Here is a 26,724-nt window from a genome sequence, read left to right on the forward strand (position 1 = left end):
GCCCATTTTAAATATTTTTTTAGTACTAAATTGTAACAGTTCTTTATATATATTGTAGCTACAAGTCCCTTATCAGATAAATGCTTTGCAAAAATTTTCTCCCATTCTGTAGGTCTTTTCATTTTCTTGATGGTGTACTTCTAAACACGAAGTTTTACATTTTGATTGTATCTAATTTATCTATTTTTTCTTTGTAGCTTGTGTATTTAGTATTATATCTAGGAAATGCTGTCTAATCCAAGGTCATGATGATGATTTATATTTATGTTTTCTTCTAAGAGTTTTTTACATTTAAATCNAAATATTTTTTTAGTACTAAATTGTAACAGTTCTTTATATATATTGTAGCTACAAGTCCCTTATCAGATAAATGCTTTGCAAAAATTTTCTCCGATTCTGTAGGTCTTTTCATTTTCTTGATGGTGTACTTCTAAACACGAAGTTTTACATTTTGATTATATCTAATTTATCTATTTTTTCTTTGTGGCTTGTGTATTTAGTATTATATCTAGGAAATGCTGTCTAATCCAAGGTCATGATGATGATTTATATTTATGTTTTCTTCTAAGAGTTTTTTACATTTAAATCTCACCCATTTTGAGTTATTTTTTATATGCACTTCAAGGCATTGGTCCATAAACATGTTTAAATGTTTACTTTTTCATCTTAATAATGTAAAACTTTAAACAGATTCAGATTCAAAAGTTTTAGCTCTTGAAAGAGCTCATAATTTATCACTATTCTATCTACTTTTCTATAATTGAGGAAAATGTATATCAACTCATTTTTTTTCACTTCATGGTAGCTCGATAATTTTTAAAGTTTTATTTTATACTTCAATCTTCTTAATTCTACATTAATATCGAGAAAATCAACATTTCTTCTGAACACAACTTTCATAATTATAAATTAAGTTACTGTGATGCAATTACAAATCAATAAACATCTCTATAAAGTTAATTTATTTCTACTTTACATTTTCCATATTTGCTACTTTAAATTCTTACCAGAATATTTTCAATTTTGTTTCAAATGACACCTTTATATTTCTAGCTTAATTCTGTAATTATTTTTCAGTCTGTGGGTGAGGGAAAATAAAAACTTTGAGCAAATTATTTCAGCTTTTACCTTACTTCTCTATTTTTAGGTCCTCCCAGTAACCTACTGAAACAATTCCCCTCCTTTTTTTTTTAGCTTGGATTCTAATATTGACTCTTCCCAATTCTGACTATTTACCAATAAACATCTCAATCCCTATATCATGAAACTTTTCAAAGAATTTTTTTCAATTGCTCACCACAACATCCTCTACCTTAGCAAACAGATCACACAAATTTCTCTAATATTTTAGAGCCATCATCATTTACTCCAAGATGAGGATTTACAGGTTCTGTTCCCCATAGTCCCTCCACTAAATCTTATCCTTGGTGTTTCACTGATTGGTACATCTAGCTGGCCTGTGTTAGCTCATGTAGCTCCTCCTTCTATACTAGGGTAAAAAATTTGCATCACCATTGTAAAGGATGTCATTACTTTTTATCAGTGAAGAATAGAGCAAGAAGAAATCACTTCAGTCTGATACTCTAAAGATCCCTAAAGGATTAGAGATCATTTCTCAGTTCTACAGCACGTATGCCAGGGACCATCCAGACAAAAGGTAAGGTGTAACTATTCTTTCCAATAGTTTGCTTGTCTTTTACAAACCTAACCTTCAAAATAGATATGTTTTGGCTAGAGGTTTACAATTAAGAAATTTCTTTGTTTTGATTTCAGTAAAAAAAAATAGTGTAAATAGCTGTAAAAAAGATTTTTGCAACTGCATTTTTTAGCTTACTTCTGAAATAAGAATTCTGAAATAACTCCCTACTTAGTTCCATTCTTGCAAATTACAGACCCATTATATCCGCAGCAAAATACTGTGAGTGTATATGTATTGATTTATGTGTATAAGCATATACTAAGCAATGTTTCTGTTTGAGTAATATGTTTATATATTGTTACAAGAATATTTTTACTTCATAAACTTTTTGAGCTGAATCCTTTCCTTTTCATTAAAAAAAACCAGGTAACACCTAAGAACAAGGCAAAAAGCATTTCCTTTTAAATATTTAAAGTAACTCAATCTAAAAAACTCTATTCAGGAGTTATTTCTAGCTCACCCAACTGCCTAAACTGAGAAACAGGACTAACAACTTAAGAGATATTATTAATGCTATAATGTCTGTTTAGAAAAGACTATCATAACTTTACTTCAATCTTGTTATTGTACAGGAGATGTAAACTTGCTTTTGATTTCACTCATTTAGGAATTTTAGGTTTGATCTCTAATTTTCTGATACTATTTTTATTTTCAAAGCTTTAGTATCCTCCACATTTAGTATCTTTCATTTATTAGTACTGATAAATAAAAGAAACAAATGTTTTATGTCATAATGTTCATTTCAAATATCTAAGAGTTTATCTCATGGACATGGACAACAGTGTGGTGATTGCTGTGGGGAGGGGGGTGCAAGGGGACTAAATGGCAATGGAATAAATACAATAAAGAATAAAAAGATCAATCAATAGAGTAGATATTCCAAAGAGAAGTCTTTAAAGAATAATTTAATATAAAATAAAAGAGGAAATCATACAAAAATCTAAAGTCCATCCTCACACCACTGTCCATCTTTAGAAATATCCCAAGAGTACTATATTGCTGCAAATAATTCAACAAGTATATACCAGATTTACTTTATGCAAATAGTTCTGTTACTTATCTTTATATCCTGGTAAATGGATGTAACATCTTTACATCCTGGTCGAATTTATAACTGTGATAGTATTTATCTTCCAAATGAAAAATTTACTATTTTATTACCTAACAACCTAGAAACACCTAAGTAATGATACTGTAATTTGTACTAGCTAGTCAGCTGACAGAGTATCTCATAATAAATGCCCATATTTGTTTCCTAATCCAAAATATCAAATACTGCTTTAGGACATGAAAATTAAGATTCTAGATATATAATTTTTTAATATTTGTGCCTAATTTTCTCTACCAAAACTGGTTTAGAGTGTCCCTCTTTCCTTCTCTTTCAGAAATATGGTTAATGAGGTTGATATAAGTGTGGTAATTTAAAAGTGCCTAAGGCAGTGCTGACCATAATAGCATGTGGTTAGTGGCTACTATACTGAACAGTGAATGTCTATGGTATTGAAATTACTGAATATTTTCATTTACAAATACTTTTGAAATGGAGAAAAGTGGTTTCTTTAACAAAAGCTATAAACATTAATTAGTAGACCAGAGTTTGATAGGAAACACTCTTGTCCAAATACGAACCTTTTTTTATTACCATAAAAGTTAAGAAAGTCCTGTTTTTCACATGGCACAGCATAACATCTCTAAAGTACATATAATGTATTTTGCTGTGTATAATGCACACATTTTTGCTCAAATTCTTGAAGGAAAAATAAGGATGTGCATTACACATGGCTAGTTCCTGCAACATCTTGTATCTGTTCTTGTGTTTTATAATTATGTCACATAAAATTTCTTGTAGCATATATGTTCAAAAATAAATGCTAATATTCCCTCATAATACAAAAAATTAGTATCTAAATATAAATAAATAAATAATTTAATTAACAAATTAAAACAAAAAAAATTTTCCCTGCAAGTTGGCCCAAAAACGTAGGTGCACATTTATACACAGCAAAACACGGTATACAACCCAAGAAAAACAACATTGCTACAGACTACCCTAGAGACACAGTCAAACACTCATTAATTATAAATATATATATATATATGTGAATTATATAAATATTTATAATAATTAAATACATATAAATATATATATGAATTAAAGAAATGGTCTACTTATGTTCTTTGTTATAAAAAGAAATCAATGCTGTAGTGAAGAAAAAGTCTGTACAAAGAATGAAACTTCAAGTGTTGAAAAAAGTGAAAATGAGAAATAATTTGAAAAGAGATATCCCAGGCATAATGTGAAGCCTGAAAAGATAAACCAAGGCAGATTATGTTTAGTTGACAAACTGCAGTTTCCTGAAAAGACAGTGACTTTATTTGAGTGGCATGAGAAGTAGGAAATAACAAAGACTTTAGAAATGAATGAGTCTTCATTCTATTCTCATTTCTAAGTCTTTCTGTGACTCTTTAAAGTACATATTTGAGAATTAAAAGGAGTTTTAAACCTGGTTGTTTTGAAGTCTCTCAGAGCCGTGGAGATGTACTCAGACAAATGTTTTTCCATGAGTGCTACTCTGATCCAGGCTCTCCCCTAAAAGGAAGAAGAAAAAATCAAATAAGAAAAGACATTAGAAATTAAAACATTTTTTCTCATGGCATCATCAACAATATAAGCATTTTAATATGCTAAGAACTCATCCAAAACATATTTGATAAAGTTAAAGGTCTTTAAGTAGATAATGGGTAAATTTTTATTATATATAGAATAGATTTTGTTTCTCTGAATGTATAGGTTAAGCATGTCTGACTAATTCTCTATCCTTGGAAGAAAGAGAATTATTAATTCTGAGTTAAGAATACATTGGATTATGGTCTCCTTCAAATCATAGAATGTAGTCAGAAGATGTAACTATGCCCAGATCAACAAGCCTGATAAAATGAATCCCCTTGGAAAGCATGAGACACAGAGTCCGTTCTCTGTAACAAAAAATAATGATTTTCACATTACTTGCTTAAGAAAATGCCTCACCTAACCTTCCAGAGGGAGGTTTCAGACAACTAATTATGAACCAAATTTCATTATTTATCATGCATCCAAATCATGAGTTACTAAATTTGATGCCCCCAGAACATTCTAAGAAACCATTACTAAATGTTTAAACCAGAAAGAACAAACAACAAAAATATCCCAGAAGCATGGTCTAGCACAAAATCACAGAAACAGACAATTTTGACTAAATGTGAATAGTTTATTTTCACTTAGTTGGGACTAACCAATTAATTTTTTTATAATCTAAAACATTTCTTCTGGACTATTTGTTTAGAATGAAAGAATATAAGAGGTTATGTCTGTAGTGATAATTTTAAAATTCAATTACTGTCATTTTCACTGAATCCTTTCACAGATCTCCAGAAAGTCCAGGAAGGTCAACTACACAGAAAATCAAAACACTGTAATGACAGTTGGGAATAAGAGTGACATTAATCAATACCTATGATGGTCGACTACCTGTATGGAGAAAAAAAGCATTCTTCAGAAATGACTCCAACTTTAGTAAATTCACCAAACTCTCAGACAGGAAGGACCAAAAAGGAGTCAAATATAGACAGTTGATAATACCTGTCAGGCTAGAAGCAGTAGTATTGTTGAGAAGCAGAGGAAGATAGGAGTGCAGTTAGCATGCCAGTCAATCTGCCCACCAAGCTCAATCCTGTTTTAACTTCCCCAGGGCTCACTTCTTTGTTCTCGATGAGTAAGCCCAGGAGAACATACAATTAGCTGAGGCTGACTGGAACCACAGAATGAAGAGGCAAGCCACTGGCCAGCAGGCTCAAGATTCTCGAAATTTAAAAGACACAGAGACAATCAAAAGGCCAGGATTTCAAAACAGAAGCAGGGAAAGTTGCCCTCCAGAGAAAGTAAAACACTGGAGTCCATGCTATTGCTAAACGAGAAATATGAGGAAGTCCTGCTTCCTGATGTATTAATTTCAATCCATACAAAGCTGGGCTACACCTAGTTTCCTGTCCTTGGATGTTTGTGGAATTCTCTGTTATGTTGTGAAAATAAACTGTGATGATTTTAACCATTTCTCTCAACAAAAGAATTTTTACTAGTACAGAAGATAAATAGACATTTATAAAAGTTTTGGGCCCATGGAGTGAAAAAACTGAAAACTAGGTTATCATTTTAGCCTTTACCAGTTAGTCAGGTAATGGTGAACCAATGAGGTTTTGCTTTTTTTTCCAGAGACACAAATATGAATTTGTCACTGAAGGTTTCTGTTTTTTAAAACAAGAGTAGTCAACACATGTTTAGAATGTAATAATATATTCTTGGCTCTGTTGTAAGAGCTTTATATATACATCAAAATATTTAATCCTCCCAAGAACTGTGAGTTGGGTTACAATACTATCCCTATTTCACCACATGGGGGAAAAAAATGGGACAACTAGAAAACAGGAAACTCATCTCACAACCACCAAACTGACCAACCTAACTGAATTAATACCCATATACTCTACCATCCTTCCTATTTCAGGGAATTGTAATCATTTAAGAAAATAAAAGGATAAATCAGAGTGGGCAAAGATATTTGCATTGTATGTATTTGACAAAAGACTCATTCATAAATAACAAATAATTCTTACATATCCATAATAATAAGAAAATTCAATTTAAAAATGAAACTATAAGGGAAAGGATTTTAAGTACAGATTCAACTTCTTTAGCAGGTATCAGAATTTTCAGATGTTTTCTTTTTGTGTTAGTTCTGTAAGTGATGGATTCTTCTGTGATAGATTCTTTTTCAAAGAATTTACCCATTTCATCTAAACTTTCAAATTTATAGGTTCAAGGTTATTCATAATATTTTCTTTTAGAATTTTTAATATCTGTAGGGTCTCTGGGGTGGGGCTCTTCTTCATTCCTGGTACTAGTGATTTATAATCGCTTTCTTTTCTTCTTCATCTTGCTAGAAGTTTATCAAATTGTATTAATCTTTTTACAAACACCAATTTTTGGTTTTGTTGATATTCTTCCAGTGTACATTGGCTTCAATTTAACTGAAATTTTGCTCTTCATTATTTCTTTCCTTCTACCTTGAATTTATTACTTTTTTCAATAGCTTCTTGAGATGAAAGTTTTGAAGACTGATTTTCAGCTTTTATTCTACTTCAAAAAATACATAAAAGCGTATTCAGGCCTACCTATTTTCTTCTAAGTAGAAATTTTTTTGTGTGTATTTTCATTATCATTACTTTCCAAATATTTTTTAATTTTAATTGTAATTTCTTTCATCCATGAAATTGATTTCTGCTAGTCAACCATTTTTTAAATTATCTTTATTAGTAATTCTAGCTTAATTCTATTGTCATTAGAGAACAGTTTGTATGATTTTGATCCTCTAAAATTCACTGAGATAAATTATAAGTCAACAAATGATCGATTTTTTGTATATGTTCTTTGTGTGTTCATTATAAATGGTTACTTTGTAGTTTTTATTTGGATTTTCTTATATGTTGCAGTTCTCAATTATTATCTTTATTTGTGTTTTCTTGAACCTATTATAATTACTTAGAATTCCATTATCTGCATCTCCCATAGTCTGGTTCAATTGTTTGGGTTTTTTTATGTCTCAGTTTTGGCCATTTGATCTTGTTTCCTGAAATGCCTGGTGATTTTTGATTGCATAGTAGACACTGTATATAAAAATCTGTAGTGGTTCTAGTGCTATTTTTCTCTAGGATAGATTAATTTTTCTCCTGGTAGGTAGACAATTAACTTGAAAATCACCATGCACCATTTAAGGGACCACGTTTAGACCTTTTTCAGGCTCAATGTCCCTTACTTCCAAGGGATGGCGTCTAGGGTCTCAAATAAAAGCCTGAAGTGTTTACAGGTCCCCTCCAATCAGATTGACCTTGAATTCTAAGGTCTGTCTCTTCAGTACAGGACTGAAATCTTTGACTGGCTTTTTAAGCCTCCTACCTGCTACTTTCAGCTTGACTTATGAGACTTTTGCTCTGTGCTTCAGATGACTAAGAGTTGGCAAACATCTCACAGGATCAGTGTATGTATAAGTTCAGGCACACTGGTTTGCAGTTCTTTCTCTCGATTAAGTCCTGGTGTCACTGGCAGTTCCAAGCTCCAGGTTGTTTCATTAGCTCAAAGACACTAAACCTCTACACTCTCTGCTTAGCCTCTATAATGAAGTGAACAAATGCCCTCAGGCTAAAAGCCAAGGTGAATGTAGCGCCCACTTCATAAACCATCCTCTCCAGGATTGTGACCACTGAAGCTCTCATGTCTTGGTTCTTCTCTTACGTCTTAAGTTGGTTGCTTTATGTATTTCACACATCCTTTATCATTGTTCTTGGCAGAAAAGTTCCTCTAATAAAAGCGATCCTGTTTTCAGGATATTTGAAAGTAAGTATCACTCATTCCTCACTCCATGATCATCTTTTTAGATGCCAATTAACCCTTCTAACTTGATTCTATGCTCCGACCCCTCCTTTTCATGTTTTCTCTATACTGTACTAATCATTAATCATTAATCATTTCAAAATATAATCGGATTACATACCCTATTCCTTTTTTTAAAAAAACTCAAAAAAGGAACCCTCAAGTAGCTCCCCACTGAATTGAGAATGATATCCAAACTCTTAATCATGACTGTATCTCCTAGTCTACACTTTGCTTTCTCAGCTTAATATTTGCACGGCACATTCCTTCCCATAACTCACATCCTGACTCAAGTATTATTGCCTCACAGATCCTTCCCTATGACTTCTACCACTCCTATCACTTTCTAACTTCTGAGATATTACATATATACTTGTTTGTTGTATTACTAAAATGTGATGGACGTAAACATGGTTCTTTGCCATCTTTTCCAACACTGCCACTGTATCCTCAGCATTTACAAGTTTCTGGCACACAGTAGGCACTCAATATATACTTGTTAAGTAAGTGAACAAAACTAATGGAGATAAATATCTTACTCATAGCTAGGCACTGGAGCCACCAGTTAGAAGTGGAAAAAAGAAATGACATAAAAATGCAATATTTTAAAAAAGGTTTGTGTGAACTTAGTATTTAAACTAGATACAGTGTTAAACAAATGGGCAGAATCAGAGTATCTTTGCTTTCTTCTGGGACATTGTTTTATTTTCAAAACTACCTAAGTATTTCTGACATCCTGCCAGATTTGGGATCATCATAATAAAGAACTAGGGATAGGAAATGTCAAGTGGTGGTTATAAAGGGAAATAAACTTGTGAGTCAATAACAGAAAATGATCATACAAATAGCCTCCTTGCAATATTATCTCTTACTGTAAAGTTAGAGAGTTTGGTAACTCTGGTGTAGCTATGATTAGTAGCCCCTCCGCCTCTGCCTCTTTCACTAGAACATTTAGCTAACCTGCCCCTGGGACACAGCAGTGACGACACTGGATTCAAGGGAAAAAGTAAACAAGAAGAGACAAACAAGACTAGGCAGGATTAGGGACATATATCATATGAATGCATTAAGGATTACATTCATAGTTCTGACATGGTATAGGTGCTCAATAAAAATTTATCAGATAGAGGGACACATGGATATACAAATGATTGACATGACTAGTACATTCAGAAATTGGCCTATTATCTTAAATTCAGTGAGAGATGAAATGTAAAGGGCAAGCAACCACAAACTAGGAAAGCCAGACCTAGACAAAAATAATAACCATTCTTAAGAAGAAATAAAACACACACATACCCACACGTAAAACATACAGGAAGACAGGAAGAACTTAAGAGCTCATACTTTGAGGCTGAAAAATAAAACTAAAGGGAAAAAAGGATTTCTTGAGCTTGAAATCAGTTGGAATAATAAGAAAATCCAACAGAGATACCTTCAAAATCAATAATAGTAACTTATATGCAATTAGGGGAGTTCCTGGCAGAGGTCATACATTATGCTTATAAGTAATCAGCCCAACAGCAGATGGGAAAGACAGGCAAGTTCAAAAGAAAATGAAATAGGACTGTTGAGATGAAGTTATTTTTTAAGACTAATTCTAGTCTGAAACCTAAAAAAATTGATGTACAGAAATCCTATGTCCCAGAACCCCTGCATACTGTAGAAAAACCAAATGCAAATATACCTGAGATGGAACAATTATAGGCATGACCTTCCATTCAAATATTTTATTCCATCACTAGGTTACATTTAGGCTCTAGAAAATAGGCTCAACTAGTCACAGGCAAAGCAAACAAAGGGAAAAGTCTGTATTTCGCACATCTTAGCTTACAGTGACTATGTACCAGATCTCCCATGGTGGGAAGTTTCTACAAAATGAATCTGTATTGTACAGTGGTGCTGGGATGCAGATACTCCTGATTCAATCAACTCAACTACAGTTACAGAATGTTTCTACGCTGAATTAGTCATTGCTCTAGAGTGCATCTTGTCTTCCTTTGTTTAATATGTCACCCACATAATCCTAAAAGTGAAACTGGAGTGAATCTGGCTTTTTATATTGCTTTTAAAAATGTAGCCCTGTTTTGATCTCAAGTGTACTGAATTGCACGTTGTTTAGGGTCAAGGCCTGATGAGAGCACTATGTATGCTACTAGTCAACCAGACTGTAGCTCAAAGGCTCAGTAAACCAGCCATCTGAAGTATTTGTTTAATCTTTCAATCCTGACACTTGGCAGGTGTGCTTTACTGAGTAGATTAAGTACTTTCTCTTCCCACCACAATGAATAAAGACAGAAGCAATCTTTGCCTGCAGATTTTTCGCAGAATAAACAGGCAAATCATAGCTCTCTCTTTCCCACTAAGTGGAATCTGTTTGAGGCCTGCTCAAAACAAAAACATAAAAACATAAATGCTGGCTTTGGAACATGAGTGTTCTGTGGTGTTTTGATACTGAACACTGTTTTTTTACAAAATAAATATTAACCTTCTCTGCTGGGCAGCATCTTGCTGGGCAGGGCCTAATCCCAAGAGTCTCACTAAGAAAGGTAGTGAGCTAGGGTTTGCATTTCTTGGGTCCACCCAGATCCAAATGTGACATTTCTAATGTTTGTTAATGTTTCGATTACTTTTTGTATTTTGATGTGTGCAGGTTCTATAAATATATGCTCTTCTATATTGAAGAATTTAAGACATACTTGTCATGTTAATCTCTCCTGCTTTGTAGTTGAACATAAGAAAAAATGTTATGTAGCACCTGGGTACTTTCTATTTTCATAGGCTTGGTTCATTCAAATTATACCTAGTCTTTTCATGTTAACCTACAAAAAACAAGATATTATTCTTAAACCATAAGGAAAATTGATACAAACTCAACAAAGATGCAAAGGAGAATTCACACTGTACCTTTTTAATCCTGTAGACCAGACAATTAGAAAGTAAATAAATGAATAAATTCAATATTTCAAGAAAATGAAGGCCAAAGGATGAAGACAATAATTGTGACTAAAAAAAAACCTATTTCATACAATAAAAACCAAGATAAAACACCTATGAGAAAAAAGTTTTTAATTAAAAGATGTAGTTGTAATTGACTTAAAAGTGAAGATATTTATTGGCCTAAGAAATATGGGAGGCGGAAGAAATCCGATCCAATCTGAAAGAGCTCTAGATAATGAAGCAGAAAGGTAGCCGTGGCTCAGACAAGCCCTTGGTTAGAGATCCAGGGAGGCTGCGCAGCAGGGAGCAGCAGTTTCACAAAGCAAACTGCCCATCTTCAAAAGGTGGCATGTATGACAGCTATCCACTTTATCCAAAACACACTTCCATAGTATCAATTTTAAGCTGTTTTACTAGGTTTGTAATTACGTCACTGAATTTAAATGAGTTATAAGTCATTTTTTAAAAGTTAAACATTGAGTTCATATTTTACAAAATGGTTAAAATTCAATATATGTTAGTCAGTTATGCAAACCAAATTTTTCAAAAAGAATTTCTAAATAAAAATAGATACAGGAACAATAAATTTAGAAACTATTCATTAAAAAGATGATCATTATGCACACTTACAATTTATGTTTATAATCATGGAATAATGAACTGAATTATGTCTTGATGTTAAAACCATACATAACTATTTTAGCCCTGGCTGGCGTATCTCAGCGGATGGAGCGCGGGCCTGCAAACCAGAGTATCGTGGTTCGATTCCCAGTCAGGGCACATGCCTGGGTTGCAGGCCAGTTCCCAGCAGGGAACTCAGGAGAGGCAACCATACATTGATGTTTCTCTCCTTCTCTCCTTCCCTTCCTCTCTAAAGATAAATAAAATCTAAAAAAAAAAATTTAAAACCATACATAACTATTTTCAAGCTTTATTTTCTACTAGATTCTTCAATAATTATTGTATTATAGTAGTAAGGAAAGCTACTATGACAATCCAATTAACAAAAAAACCTCCTAAACTAAAGCTGATACAGTTTATATCAGCAGCTATGACATTTTACAATCTTAAAAATTATTGAGGACTCCAAAGAGCCTTTATATAGGTTATATTTAATTGCTATTTACTATATTACAAATCAAAACTAGAAACTGTAAAATATTAATTAAAAAAATAAACCCATTATATGTTAACATAAATGACATTTTATGAATAAATTATGTTTTCTAAATAAAAATATTAATGAGAAAAGTGGTTATGTTTTTCCATTTTTTCCCTAATATATGGCTTAATTAAAGAGAACTAGGTATCTGCTTCTACAGTCAACCCGTTACAATGTGGTGTTATAATTCAAGCACATGAAGAAAATCTAGCTGTGCAAAGATACATAGTTAGAAAAAGAAATCTTTTAGTAGCCTTTTCAGGTACCTCTGGATATTCTCCTTTGGTTCTACATCAAAACTCAATAAGCAATCATTTCTTAAAGGTTAATTTCAACATGAAATCTATAACCACCTAATGAACTTTTCATACTGTGTTACATTAAATCTATTGGTCTATTGCACTTGGAATGGATTTTTTTACTCATGCATGATTTTAGAATACCATGCAACTGTCATTTGGTAAATGTGTGTTACTGTTGGTCTACCATATGTTAACACATTTCATTAAACAATTAAAAAATACATCTGTTAACATCAACGTTACCAGAAAAGTCTTTAACTACTGGGAAGCTATCAAGCTTAAGATGGTGAATACAAGCTTTCAAAACCTCTAATTTTTACACAAAAGCTTTAATTTTACTAATGGCCACAAATAGTGTCAACTGTTTTCCTTGAAGTAATAGACTCACTTTGTTCATTTGTATTTAAGAAATGTCTACCAGACACCCGGCCAAGATGGAGGTGTAGGTAGACATACTGTGCCTCCTCACACAACCAAAATTAAGGACAACACAAATTTAGAAACAAAAAAGCACCCAGAACTGATAGAAAATTGAACTGTACGGAAGTCCAACAACTATTCATCCAGACCAGGAAGAAGGGCAAAGTTGGCAGTCGGCAGAGAAGGGGTCACAGCAGGAAAAAGCAGCAGCCAGCAGACCCCGGGTGTGTGGTGTCAACAAGCAGACCCAGGGAGACACGCAAAGTGGCTGGCTGACCATGATCACACATTTGCGTGCAGATAAACCAGATGAAAACGGGCAGAGAGACAGCCTGTGCAACCCAAGGCCCCAGCACCAGGAAATAAAGCCTAAAACCACCGATTGAGAAAACCTGTGGGGGATGACGTGCTGGGAGAGACTCCCAGCCTCATAAAAGAGTTCGATGGAGAGACCCAGAGGGTCCTAGAATGTACATAGGCCCACCCACCCGGGAACCAGCACCAGAAGGGACCAATTTGCTTGTGGGGAGCAGAGGTACTGAAATCCGAGAGAGAGAGTGCAACAAGCGCCATTGTTCCCTCTCTGACCCTGCCCCCACCTACAGCATCACAACCCAGCTAATGGGTTGCCCTGCTCTGGTGAACATCTAAGGCTCCGCCCCTCACTACAGAATGGGCATGACCAGACCAAAAAAAAAAAAAAAAAAAAACCATGGCTCAAATGGAAGAACAGATCAAAGCCCCAGAGCCAATATACCTAAGCGACCAAGAGATAGCCAACCCATCAGACATCAGATGAACAGTTTAAAGCACTGGGAATCAGGATGCTCACAGAATTGGTTGATTTTGGTTACAAATTAGATGAAAAAATGAAGGCTACGCTAAGTGAAATGAAGGAAAATGCACAGGGAACCAATAGTGATGGGAAGAAAACTGGGACTCAAATCAATGGAGTGGACCAGAAGGAAGAAAGAAACAACCAAACAGAAAAGAATGAAGAAACAAGAATTCAAAAAAATGAGGAGAGGCTTAGCAACCTCCAGGACATCTTTAAATGGTCCAACATCCAAATTATAGGGGTACCAGAAGGGGAAGAGGAAGAGCAACAAGTGGAAAACTTATTTGAACAAATGATGAAGGAGAACTTCCCCAATCTGGCAAAGGAAATAGACTTCCAGGAAGTCCAGGAAGTTCAGAGTCCCAAAGAAGTTAGACCCAAAGAGGAACACACCAAGGCACATCATCATTACATTACCCAAGATAAAGATGAAGGAGAGAATTCTAGAAGCAGCATGAGATAAGGAGACAGTTACCTACAAAGGTGTTCCCATCAGACTGTCAGCTAATTTCTCAAAAGAGATCTTATAGGCAAGAAGGGGCTGGAAAGAAGTATTCTAAGTCATGAAAGGCAAGGACCTACATCCAAGATTGCTCTATCTAGCAAAGCTTTCATTTAGAATGGAAGGGCAGATAAAGTGCTTTCAGATAAGGACAAGTTCAAGGAGTTCATCATCACCAAGCCCTTATTATATGAAATGTTAAAGGGACTTACCTCAGAAAAAGATTAAAATTATGAACAGTAAAGAAATAGCAAATTCACAGCTATTAACAACCACATCTAAAACAAAAGCAAACTAAGCTAACAACTAGAACAGGAACAGAACCACAGAAATGGAGATCACATGGAGGGACAGCGACAGGGGAGTGGGAGGAGGAGAGAGGGGGAAAAGGTACAGAGAATAGGTAGCATAGACAGTAGGTAGAAAATAGACAGAGGGAGGGCAAGAATAGTAGGGGAAATGTAGAAGCTAAAGAACTTAAGACACATGGACATGAACTAAACGTGGGGGGGGGGGGAGGAGGTGGGTGGGAGGGTGTGTGCAGGGCAGAGGGGAATGAAGGGGTGAAATGGGACAACTGTAATAGCATAATCAGTAAAATATATTTTTTAAAAATGCCTACCAAATGTCTAAAAGACTGCAGTTCCTACATTTTTCTTTCAAATAAAAATAGTATTATATGGCAAAAATGGCCAGTTCAGTTTAAAATGCAAATAACCACATGAACTTTCCTTGATACAACTATCATGTTTCAATACGCTGCAGAAATGCTTTTTGCACACTTCCCATTTTGTCACTCAGGATATGAAAAAGATAGGTACTCAAAGGTTAAAATCTAATAAAATTAATAATGTTTACTGAACCATCATGGACATTCTTGACTGAAAGTGGCTTTTTCTTTTTTAAAACTGAGTCGATGGTGGGGAAGAATTCAATGATTACTACTATAGCTTGTGCCTTAATTTGGGCTAAGGGACAAGCAATTTTACCCACCATTGCTGCTGCATTAGCAATGCAAATGTGAACACAATGCAAAAAGCAAATGACATTTTGCTGTTATATGAAAATCATTTTGACATTATGGACCCCCAGGGTTCTACAGGACACTGAGAGCCACTGGTTTAGGTAGTTCAAAAATATAGAAAATTTAAAGAATAGGAAATATTTCATTGTTCTTCTAAGTAATGACAAGCTTCATCCCTTCCGGCTATTCATAAAACAAAAGTGAAGATTCAAGAGCATTCTACAATAACTACGTGCAATAGAAAAGGAAACTGGCCTCTGACAGATGTTAAATTTAGTCGAGTGCTTAATTTCAACAAAGAAAAGAAAACAAATATTTTATATAGCAAAGAGCTCACAATGTTCTCATTGGGTCGAGACTGCTCCTGTGGACCCATACTCACATCGCATGCTATTATTTACGTCTTACCTTAGCTCTAGAGGAACTGACATTTTCCATATTTTCAATGCTGCAGATACAATTCTGTGAAACCTTCCGGCAAGCCACTCTGATATAGTCCCAGAAGCTACGAGGACTTTCATAACCAAACCAGGTTACTTGACCTTCAGGAGACAAATTGCAATACACAATAAAAGAAAACTAAACTAGAAAATTAGAAATACAATACTAACAAAACTGAAAAATAAAAGCCAGTGTGTTGTGCTATAATGGAAAGAGCACTGATCTCAATATATCACAAATCTTAAACCTACACCTGGTCTACTTTTACCTAGTTACGTTACTTTGGATAATACATTTAATAAATCCAAATCACAGTTTTCTTAACAAGAAGTCCAACTAAACAAAGTAAAATGGGTCTATACACTAAGAAATCTCTTGCAGTTTAATACCCTATTATTCTATGGGAGTAATAGACAAAATAAATAATTAAATAAATTTTAAAAAACTATTATTCTAACATAGTCTTTTATGTCTCACCCAGATAATTTTCCTGATGGCTCTAGTTAAGCATTAATTAAATGTCACCAGCTATATTCTAAAGTTTTCTCAACTTGGAAAAACAGAAAAACTAATAAATATAAACATAACCTTTTTTTTATTCTTCATATGGCTACTTTAAGAAAATGAAACAATGTGTGCAGTCTATCCTGTAAGTAAATATAATCAGTTAGATTCCTACATTCACTAACCGTTCATAGTCTTCTACCCACCCGCTCTCCTCCATAAAGCCATAAAACTCCCCTGTAACTGTCATTCATCCACTTTCTTCTGGTCACCAACCCAGGAGAAATCCTTCAGGAACTTACCATTCTAACCTTTCAGACTTGAGTAATTACGTATTTGTTGATGTAGAAATGTTCTCTTTGTGTACTGCATTTAGTATTAATATTCCTATGCAGGACTTTGAGTAGTAGATCCATTGGAACTATTTTGTACTCAGTATTTTTAAAGGGGATGAGAGACATCTTAATACTTTCTTCAACTGATCTTACCTAGGGAAGTTGCTTAATCTTTTTTAAAAATTTATTTTATTCATTATTAGAGAGAGGGGAAAGGAGTGAGAGAGAGAGCAACACCAACACATGGTTGGTTGCCTCTCACACTTACCCCATAGGGGACCTGGCCCACAACCCAGGCACGTGCCCTGACTGGGAGTAAAACCAGTGACCCTTTGGTTCACAGGCCTGCACTCAAGTCACTGAGCCACACCAGTCAGGGCAGAAATTGTTTAATCTTAATGTATAAATATTAGCTTTTATATTTTTAAATCTGTGCTTATGTTTGCAATTAATTACTTTTATCTCAAACCTTCCCTTCCCAGTCAGCAAGCACATCAAAAAGCTTCTCTCTAAGCAACATCAAGAAGTGTTCTTGTCAGCAAGCACATTTTAGGAGCTATAATCTGACACAATATTTGAATAATTTCCAACCATGGCAGGCCATAAAAATACCTGGGCTTCTTTTTGAAAATACTTATGCCTGGGCCCCACCAAAACTAAATAATTAGAATCTTTAGGGCATTGGTATTTTTTAAAAAGATACCTTTAAGGCTCTTCAGGGCTAAGGCATTGGTATTTTTGAAAAGATCCACCCTGGCCAGTGTGGCTCAGAAGATTGAGCACTGGCCTATGGACCCAAAGGTCACCAGTTCAATTCCCGGTCAGGGCACATGCCTCGGTTGTACACCCAGTCCCCAGTTGGGGGAGTGTGAGAGGCAACCTATCTATGTGTCTCTTACACATTGATGTTTCTCTCCCTTTCTTTCTTCCTCCTTTCCCCTCTCTCTAAAAAAATTAAATAAATAAAATCTTAAAAAATAAAATTTCTAAAAAATAATAATAATAAAAGGATCCCTCTGGTATTTCTAATAATATACTTATGGTTAATCAACCAACAGAAAGCCTACACACAGTGATAGGTAACTCCAATCATCATTCGGGACACTTTAAAGGCCTCCTCTTCTTGTCAAGCCATGTGTGATCTCTACAGTGAGTCAGTCCCTTGCTTATCCTTATAATTACTTGTTCACTTGATTGTCTCACATATTAAGTGGTAAACATGCTAAGGCAAAGACTGTGCCTTATTTATCTTTAAATAATAATCAATCAATGGAAATAATCAATCTCCAGTACTTGACACAGTACTTGGCTCATAGTGGGCATTCAATAAATATTTATTAAACAAATCAACTTATAAAGCAACACAAAATAGATCATTTCAATTGCAACGTGTGTAAAAATCTGAATTTTAAAAAATCTAAGTATCATCTTTTTACAGTAATACTTCAATGACATTCTGAATTTAAGATGTCTCCATGCTAGATTACAAATATTTTAAACAAATATATTTACATATATGTATATATACAAACAAATATACGAGCACCTACAAATCCTTACTCAAATATATAACTCAAAGGTCTCTTTAAAAATCCAGAATTATTACCAACAAACAGAAATACACAGGAACACTGTATGTGTAATCTCCCTTCTTCCTCTCAGTGTCTCCCCAGGACTGTCCTTAGCTTCCTCTCTTCTTTAGTTAAAGTTCCTGGAACAGCATCTCTATATAGTTTGTCTGTTGGGCAATTTTCACATCATCAATTTGTTAGCCATTTGGAGAGGAGGCAGATGTCTAGTGGTTAAGAATAGAGGCTTTTGAGTCAGATCACTTTCCAGCTGTGCAATCTTGAGCAAATGACTTCACTCTAAGTCTTTCTTCTGTAAATTAACAGTGACTGGAGTATCTCCATTAGAACACTGGCAGATTACATAGTGAGTGTTCAGCAATTACTATACAGTCTAGTACAGATGTTAACAACTAATACTATTATTATTACTGCTATCACACAAACAGTTAAGGAACCCAGGTTCCCCTTGCACCACAAAGTGGAAATGAGATAAAGTTAAGTTTTTCCCATTACTTGCTTAGAACCTAGAAAATCCTTTAAAATTTACTCCCCAATCTAACCTTGTCCCATATCGGCCATTCTCTGCTTACCTCCCTAAAATGTGTCAAGTCTCAAGCAATTTTCTTTACCTACTATTGATTGGAATCACTCTGTAATCTTACGAAGAGAGGCATAGCTGCCAGACCTCCCTCAGGAAAAGGAGTACCGAACACTGGCAGGGACCTCGGGACAGGGAGACCCACAGTTTCTCTGGTGACTGACTTTAAACCTCATGAGTCTGCCACGGCTGAGGAAAAATAGGAAAGTAGAGCTGTCAGAAACCAAAAGAATATTAAAAAGTTCCATTTTGGAGGAGAGGAAACAAAGATAAAGAAAAACTAAAAATCTAGAATTAGGTTAAACAGAGAAGGAAAGGGCACTAAATTCTCAGGACCGCAGCTATGGATAGGTTATGCGATCTACAAAACTTTTACCCAAGAGATAATGACAAGTTTTCCCAGAGTACAAAATAAGGAACCAAACAATTAATAGGATGGTGTATCACCATAACTTGCAGGGGTTAAAAAACTAGCAGTATCTTCACAGTACTGTACTCAATAAACTAGACCTGAAGAGGACTTGGCTTGATTCTTCTTCTCTCCTCTTTCATGTGTATTGTTTCCAGTAAAATGCGTAAATCAAGACACTAAATTGTTGTTCACACTCAGAAGATTGGTTTTGATTAAAAAAAGGTAGATTCCTCCTTTATTGGAACCTCTAAATGTTCTCATGTAAATTGTCTGCATATCCTAGAATTTTATTTAAATAATAAAGTAATTTCTGCATCTATGAAAAGGGTTGGATTTAATTAAAAATAACAGAAGGGTTCAACTGGTTATTTGAAATATTACTTGAATGTCACTTTTACTTGAACAAATATTAACTGCCAGCAAAAATGTACTTAATTTGTAACCAGCATTCAACAAGAAAATTAAAGAAAAAACAACTACCAGCTGATTGTGCCTTTAAAAACAACCACTGAAGTAATGAATAATCACTTCTAAGATATTCTCATTTGCTTTAGAAATAGCCACAAAAGCAAATCACATTACAAGAAACTGACTAATTTGTATCTTAAAGAAATTTTATTCCAGAGAAGAAATATGCTGTCATTACAATTCTCTTTTTAAAGCTCTGAGGAGTATAAATGTATAATATGCTTTCATCTACATACACATATACACAAACACACGTATATATTTAAAAATCTTAGAAGTTGACTTTTTACCAGTGACAGATAACTTTTTGAAACTTATTCCCATTCCATCAATCTAACTCTAATTCATTTTAGGCACAAAAGGTTTGTTAGACCAAAAGATGATCTGTAACTAACAGCTATGTGATATCTTTCCCACTAAACTGCCTCATTTTCAGCACTAAAAATAACATGTGATTTCTAGGATCCAATATTATTCTAAACTTACTCTTCCATATTATTTAAGGTAAACATCTATTAACCTCACACAATATGTTTGTGTTTTCCCATCCAAGTACTAACCAGGCCCGACCCTGCTTAGCTTCCGAGATCAGACGAGATTGGGCGCGTTCAGGGTGGTATGGCCGTAGACTGTTTGTGTTTTGCTTATATCTTAATTTTTTGGCTAGAATGAAAGCTTCTTTCTAAGAACAAGAACTAAAATTTCTATTGGTGTTCTCTACTGAGCAGTGGTTAATTATACATAATCTTTTGATACTATAATATAAAATATAAATAAATCTGTTAAGTGACTTCCTTTCTCCACCCTTTATTAGTAGTTAACTATATAAAGAACAAATGAAAAACAGGTTTCACAAGCTGAAGTTCTTTTAGCGTTACAACACATCACCTAGATGACGATATCAAAGACAACTGCCTTGAAGCCCCTATTCATCCAGGCAGTACTGTATTTTGTGGTGTATAATGTGCACAAAAAAGTGGGTGCTCATTATACATAGTGAAATGTGGTAATAAAAATGGTCACATCAAATTTTAATAAACCATCTGAGTATCACTGCAAATGTTTTCAGATACTTAAAGGAAATTGATTATTTGTGGATTTATTGCTGGCAATATATTAATATTTAGATATTTAACTTTCCACTATAAATTTTATGACAGTCCTAGGTTTCTTTCTGCTAACTTATAAAATCAGTTTGATATTTTTCACTACCTTTTACTAAACAGAGAAAACTCCCATTTCTATAAGAGGTTAGAATCTCTTCTTGAAAAAAAATAGTATTATTAGTTGAGGTTCATATTTATTAAACCACTCAGCTTTGAAGGTAAAATTTTGACCTTGAATAATATTCTAAATAAAATATCATTACTGTTATAAAAAATAATAAATTTAGATACTTTAAAAATAACTTTACACTTTAAACTGAATCTTAAGAAGTCAAAATCTGGATTAGATCATTGTACTTATATTGCTATTTCTGTATGTTACTTATAAGATACTTCAAAGAAATTATTTAGCAAATATGAATCACATTACTATTCTATAAAATATAATTATTATCCCTTATTACAACAATTAATTTCTGGTTCACTGGTAATAAGTTCATCACAAATATCTAAAGTATGTATCTGTACAATAAAAATGAATAAATTATTAATTTTCCAAAAGCAAAACCAAAACTTCAGACAAACAAGTTCACCTACAACTCTGAAAACTGAATTTGACTTAATAGATTTATTTATCCCATTAATTTGACCATCTTTCCAACTAGGATACAAAAATTTTATTGTTTTCTTCCACCAGCATTTTTAATAGAAGGTTTAGAATACTGGCAGATTGAATTACAGTACCAAAGGCTGAAATCCATAGAGAAAGATAAATATAAATGTGTAGACCTGAAGAAATCAAGCATAATTTATTTCAGCACTGATTAAGGGTATACATAAACAAAAGAAATTGTTTAAAATGATTATTTGTGGGAATTGTGGTTGGGGAAATGAAAAGACATTTTTCTTCTACTTTCTATCCTTTGTCTTACTGTTTTCTCGTAAAATGATGACAGTTCTTTTCTAATTAAAACAAAATTAATGGCTAGGTCACAAGTGCAGAGGTCTAGCAGTGTTTTTCATACAGCAGGAACTCAATTAAAAAATTCTGAATAAGTGAATAAAAGTATGCATTTTACCTGGGAGAAAAGGAATATATTCTCACTAATGGTTCAAGAATGGCAAAACAGTTATTGTTGACAGTGCCTGTGTATGTTTTACTAAGTTATTTTTGAAAATTCATACCACTTTCCTGAGCCCCTGGTTTGCATGTCATTCAAATATTATTACATAGCACTTACAAAATTGAGGAGGGAAGCAATAAATCATATATCACTAAGCATTCTAATAAAATATAAATAAAACAGTTATAGTTGATTAATAAAATAGTGCTCAAAACAATAGAGCTTAATGGGAACATGGAGGAGGTCACATGGAGAGGAAGGAGAGTAAATGGGTTATTTTGTGATTATAAAAATTGTGTATAAAAATTAACATAAGCATACTTGTGCATTCTAAATTAACAAAAAGAAAAACAGAAAGCTTTACAAAACCCATGCAATGTACTAAAAAAGATCACTTAACTGATACAGCCCTCCCCAGTAAGTCAATTCCATGCTCCCTTGCAGCTCAGTGGCGGGAGATATCACCAGGACAGAGTACCTTGAAGAGGTATTTGGAGATGAGCCAGCCATCGGCAACTTTGGGAAATCTCTTTAAAAAAATAAACAACAATAACAACATACAAATATTTAAGAAACCTGCCATCAAGTTTATCATTGCAAACTGAATAGCCCAAATTAGATGGCTGCACATAATTCTGACACAGTAAACACTAAACGCAGTTAAGATGAACATGACTATACTCTAAGCACATAGATCAAGCTGGTCTCTTGTAGCCGATCTATTGGAGATACTAGGGTTATGTAAGTGACAGACATAAGTGAGAAGAAATTGTTCCCTGATTACTTCTACCCCCATCATTCTTTCCCAAGTGTAATAAACTGGAGATGACAGAATGCAAAATAAACAGAAGCCTGACTAAATTGGCTACATTTGCATCTCAGAATTTACAAGTTTGGTTAGGAAAATTACTTATTGAATTACATATGCCTCAAAGTTTTTAACTTCAAAAAGAAAAAGCTTTTTTCACTGTTAACTTTTCTAAAAGTTATAAACAAATTCATTTTGAAAAGCAATTCTCCCTCTCTCTCTCTCTCTCTTTTTGTTTGGCCGAACAAGAGTTAAAATTTGTATGGTTCTGCATTATGAGAAGAGCACTTAGATATGTGGTAAAGTGTTCTTCAGTTTAACCAACACTGGCTAAATGATTACTCTATGCAAAATACTGTTTTATTTCCTAAAGCAGCTTCCAAATTACTGCTTAACAATCACCATCTGCAAGAGTACTATAAATTCTTACTATGTTGCTCAGAAATTCCTCATGTAATTATACAGGAATATTCCAAAGCCTAATTTCTAATGTCACATTCCCAACAAATATTTCCTCTCTCATAACCAAACAATGAAATCTTCAATAGGATATAGTCCCACACCTTGCCACACACTTAGACCCTTTATGAAACCAAACACAGTGAGTAATGTATGAAATTGAAAGGAAGTAGATATACACAGTTGTGCTACATGTCTACTATTCATTCTCAGTGTTCCTACCTCCATTAGTAATATCTTAAACCAATAATTCAAGTTGGAAGTATATCCAAAAGGATCTATAAATTGGTACCCTAGGTGAAGCCCACATCAGAACAATGTTCGTGCTAAAACTATGACAAACAAAAATGAAAATTTCTCAGCACTGAAATGTAAATAAGAACATTGCTCTCACTGCAAATATTAGAATACCAATTCTTAATGTATAACTACATTTACTTTGCACTCTCTGCCATGAAAATAAAGTTACATATCTTATTTGTAAGATACAAATCAAAGTCATTTTACAAAGTAAAGTCATTTACTTTATCGAAAAGTTATCAAAGTAAAAACAATTTCCAGGAAAACCTTAAAAAAATTTTACTTCAAGAAAATGTATCAAATGAGATACATCATATCCAGATTCATGTCATGATTTAATCAATCCCTAATATAAAGTGGGAAATAATTACTGAATCTATTATAAAACTCAATTTATAAATTAGGTGGTATTTTTTAAAGCTGTTAGTACGTTGGCCTTTATGCCCCAGGTATGCATATTATTTTGATCTTAGCTGTAAAACACCATATGAAAAATTTTAAATGTAAAACACTTTCACTTATTTGTAGGCATTAATTACTTTAGTCATAATTTAATAACTCACTGTAGGTCAGTTAGAAGCCACCAGAAGCATCCAGACCAAATGACAACCCAATAAATTCCAAATTACGTGCAGTCAAATTTCAACAGCTCTTTTATTTTGTAGAGGAGAAATGACAGGCACAGGGAAAAACCTCTGTGTAGACCCAGCACATTTCTACTCCCTGTAGGCTTGTGATGATGTACTCCTCTGGCTAGACAGACAAGATCTGATGGAGGGGGCAGAGAGAAAACCAGTCCACTGGCTTTCCTGGTTGGTTACGAGTTTTCCCTAGCAGCCTCAGAAATAATAAAAACGAGGAGACAGTAAATGTGTAGTGTAACTGGAGTAAATATTTGTCATATAAAATTTAAATTCTTAGCATAGTTGCTCTCATATATGTACATGCACACACACACAAACACACAAAATATACCTGAACAACAAAACTCACATTATTTCAAAGTGGTCCAAGGAATGCTTTTCTACAGAAAAAAAGCCTCAATTGAAATAAAATCTTCATTTTAAATACATAATATTAAATATTTATATGTTTAACTTATTTTTTATAATTTAAAAAAGCAACTGAAGTAGGTAAAACCTTTGTTTTAAAATATATGTTAAACACTTATTTTTTATAATTTAATTTTATCATTTTTAAATTGAATTTATTGGGGTGACATTGGTTAAGTGTACAATTCTGATACATCATCTATACACTGCGCTGTTGTGCCCACTGCCCAAAGTCAAATCATTTTTTGTCACCATATATTTGATCTCCTTTATCCTTTATTATCCCCCACCCCCTCTACCAGGCAGCATTGGGTCCAGCCCCATGTTGCTATGTATGTACATGTAACACAAAGATTTGTATGGAAGGAAATAGGTTTTTATTAACAGGAAACCCAATCTGAGAGAACTGGAAACATTCAAGACAACCTCATTTGCAAAGCACTGTATATCAGCCACCCCAGAAAGATTAAGAGTCCAAAACTAAACCCAGAAGTTCCCCATTATTGCTCACCTATCCATTTGAACTTAAGCTGGCCACACAAATAGGTCTCCATCTTCTCTAGGGCATGCATTTCCCTAATAGCTAATGAAATTAAGCATCTTTTCATATATCTGCTTCCACTTACACATCTTCTTGGGAGAAGGTCCTCTGCTATTTTTTAATTGGATTATTTGTTTGATGTTAAGTTGTAGGAGCTCTTTATATATTTTGGATACTAACCTCTTCCCAGAGTTGTCATTTGCAAATATTTTCTCCCATTCTGTTGGTTGCCTTTTTGTTTTGTTGCTGGTTTCTTTTGCTGTGCAGAGGCTTTTTAATTTGACATAGTCCCAATCATTTATTTTTGCCTTTACTTCCTTTGTCTTTGGGGTCAAATTCATGACATCCTCTCCAAGACCAAGATCCCTAAGTTTATTACCTGTGTTTTCATCTAAGTACCATGTTTTCAGACCATAAGACGCACCTAGGTTTTAGAGGAGGAAAATAGAAAAAAATTTTGAAGAAAAAAATGTGGTAAAATATTTAATAACATAAATAACATAATAATTCACCAATGTAAATATAAAGAGAACTCAACAGCAGCATTATCAACCATTATTCCTCCCAAATTTGGGGGGGTGTGCATCCTATAGTCTGAAAAATACAGTAATTTATTGTCTCAGGTCTTATAATTAGGTCTTTGATCCATTTTGAGTTAATTTTTATACATGGGGACAAATACTAGTCTAGCTCCAATTCTTTTGCATCTGGCTTTCCAATTTTCCTAACACTATTTACTGAAAGAGGCTTTCTTTTCTCCATTGCATGTTTTTGGCTCCTCTAACAAGTGTTATTTGCCTATGTGCACATGGATTTGTTTCTGGGCTCTCAATCCTGTGCCATTGGTCTGTGAGTCTGTTTCTCTGCCGATAACATGCTTTTTTGATTAATTTTCACTTTGTAGTACAATTCGAAGTCAGGGAATGTGATTGCCTCATTCTTTGTTCTCAGGATTGCTTTGGTTATTCAATGCGTTTTGGGTTCCATATAAATCTGATGAATTTTGTTCTTTTTTTAAAAATGCCCTCAGGATTTCATGGACAAAGCTGAAGAGGGTAGGTTCAAGGGTGGGAGGCAGGAATGGGATAAGGAAGGGGGCCATGGTGGGGTGAAAATGAAGACAACCGTACTTGAACAATAAAGAAACAAATAAATAAATGAAATAAAATACCACTAGGATTTCTATGGGGATTGCATTAAATCTGTTTGATTTAAATATATTTACTATAGCCCTGGCTGTTGTGCCTCAGTAGCTGGAACATCAGCCTGTGAACCAAAAGGTTGCTGGTTCAGTTCTCAGTCAGGACACACAGCTTGGGTTGCCGACCAGGTCCCCATTTGGGGATGTTCAAGAGGCAGCAGATCAATGTTTCTCTTGCATACTGATGTTTCTCTCCCCCTCTTTCTCCTTCCCTTCCCCTCTCTCTAAAGATAGATAAGTAAAATCTCCAAAAATAAATATATTTATTATATATAAAATTCTTATATATTTAAAATATATGTTAAGAAAAAGTGAAACAGTATTTTACCATTAAATAGCTTAGAAAAACAGTTGCAAGAAGACCAAATAAACCAAATAAAAAGAAAACGTTTTGTTCAAGAACAAAATTCATTCCATTGCACCATTATAACTCTATCAATTGTAATATCAGGTG

The 26,724-nt window shown here is 34.0% G+C and overlaps 1 protein-coding gene across 4 annotated transcripts in view; it reads right to left on the bottom strand.

Annotated features, from left to right (window-relative positions):
- The window catches only part of RUNDC3B (RUN domain containing 3B), a 136,229-nt gene that overhangs the window by 54,944 nt on the left and 54,561 nt on the right, over positions 1–26,724 (bottom strand). For 3 of the 4 annotated variants that reach the window (XM_037066124.1, XM_037066122.1, XM_037066121.1), the window contains exons 3-4: positions 15,759–15,892; positions 4,204–4,289 (exon numbers count right to left, since the gene is read on the bottom strand). In XM_037066124.1, the coding sequence (XP_036922019.1) occupies positions 4,204–4,289; positions 15,759–15,892 (220 nt within the window). Of the gene's footprint in view, positions 1–4,203; positions 4,290–15,758; positions 15,893–22,387; positions 22,439–26,724 lie in introns of all 4 variants that reach the window. The other variant, XM_037066125.1, reaches the window with a different exon arrangement.

The sequence above is a fragment of the Sturnira hondurensis genome, unplaced genomic scaffold (assembly GCF_014824575.4).
Source record: "Sturnira hondurensis isolate 20B ecotype Veracruz unplaced genomic scaffold, ASM1482457v3 Scaffold0016462, whole genome shotgun sequence".
Classification (NCBI taxonomy): Eukaryota; Metazoa; Chordata; class Mammalia; order Chiroptera; family Phyllostomidae; genus Sturnira; species Sturnira hondurensis.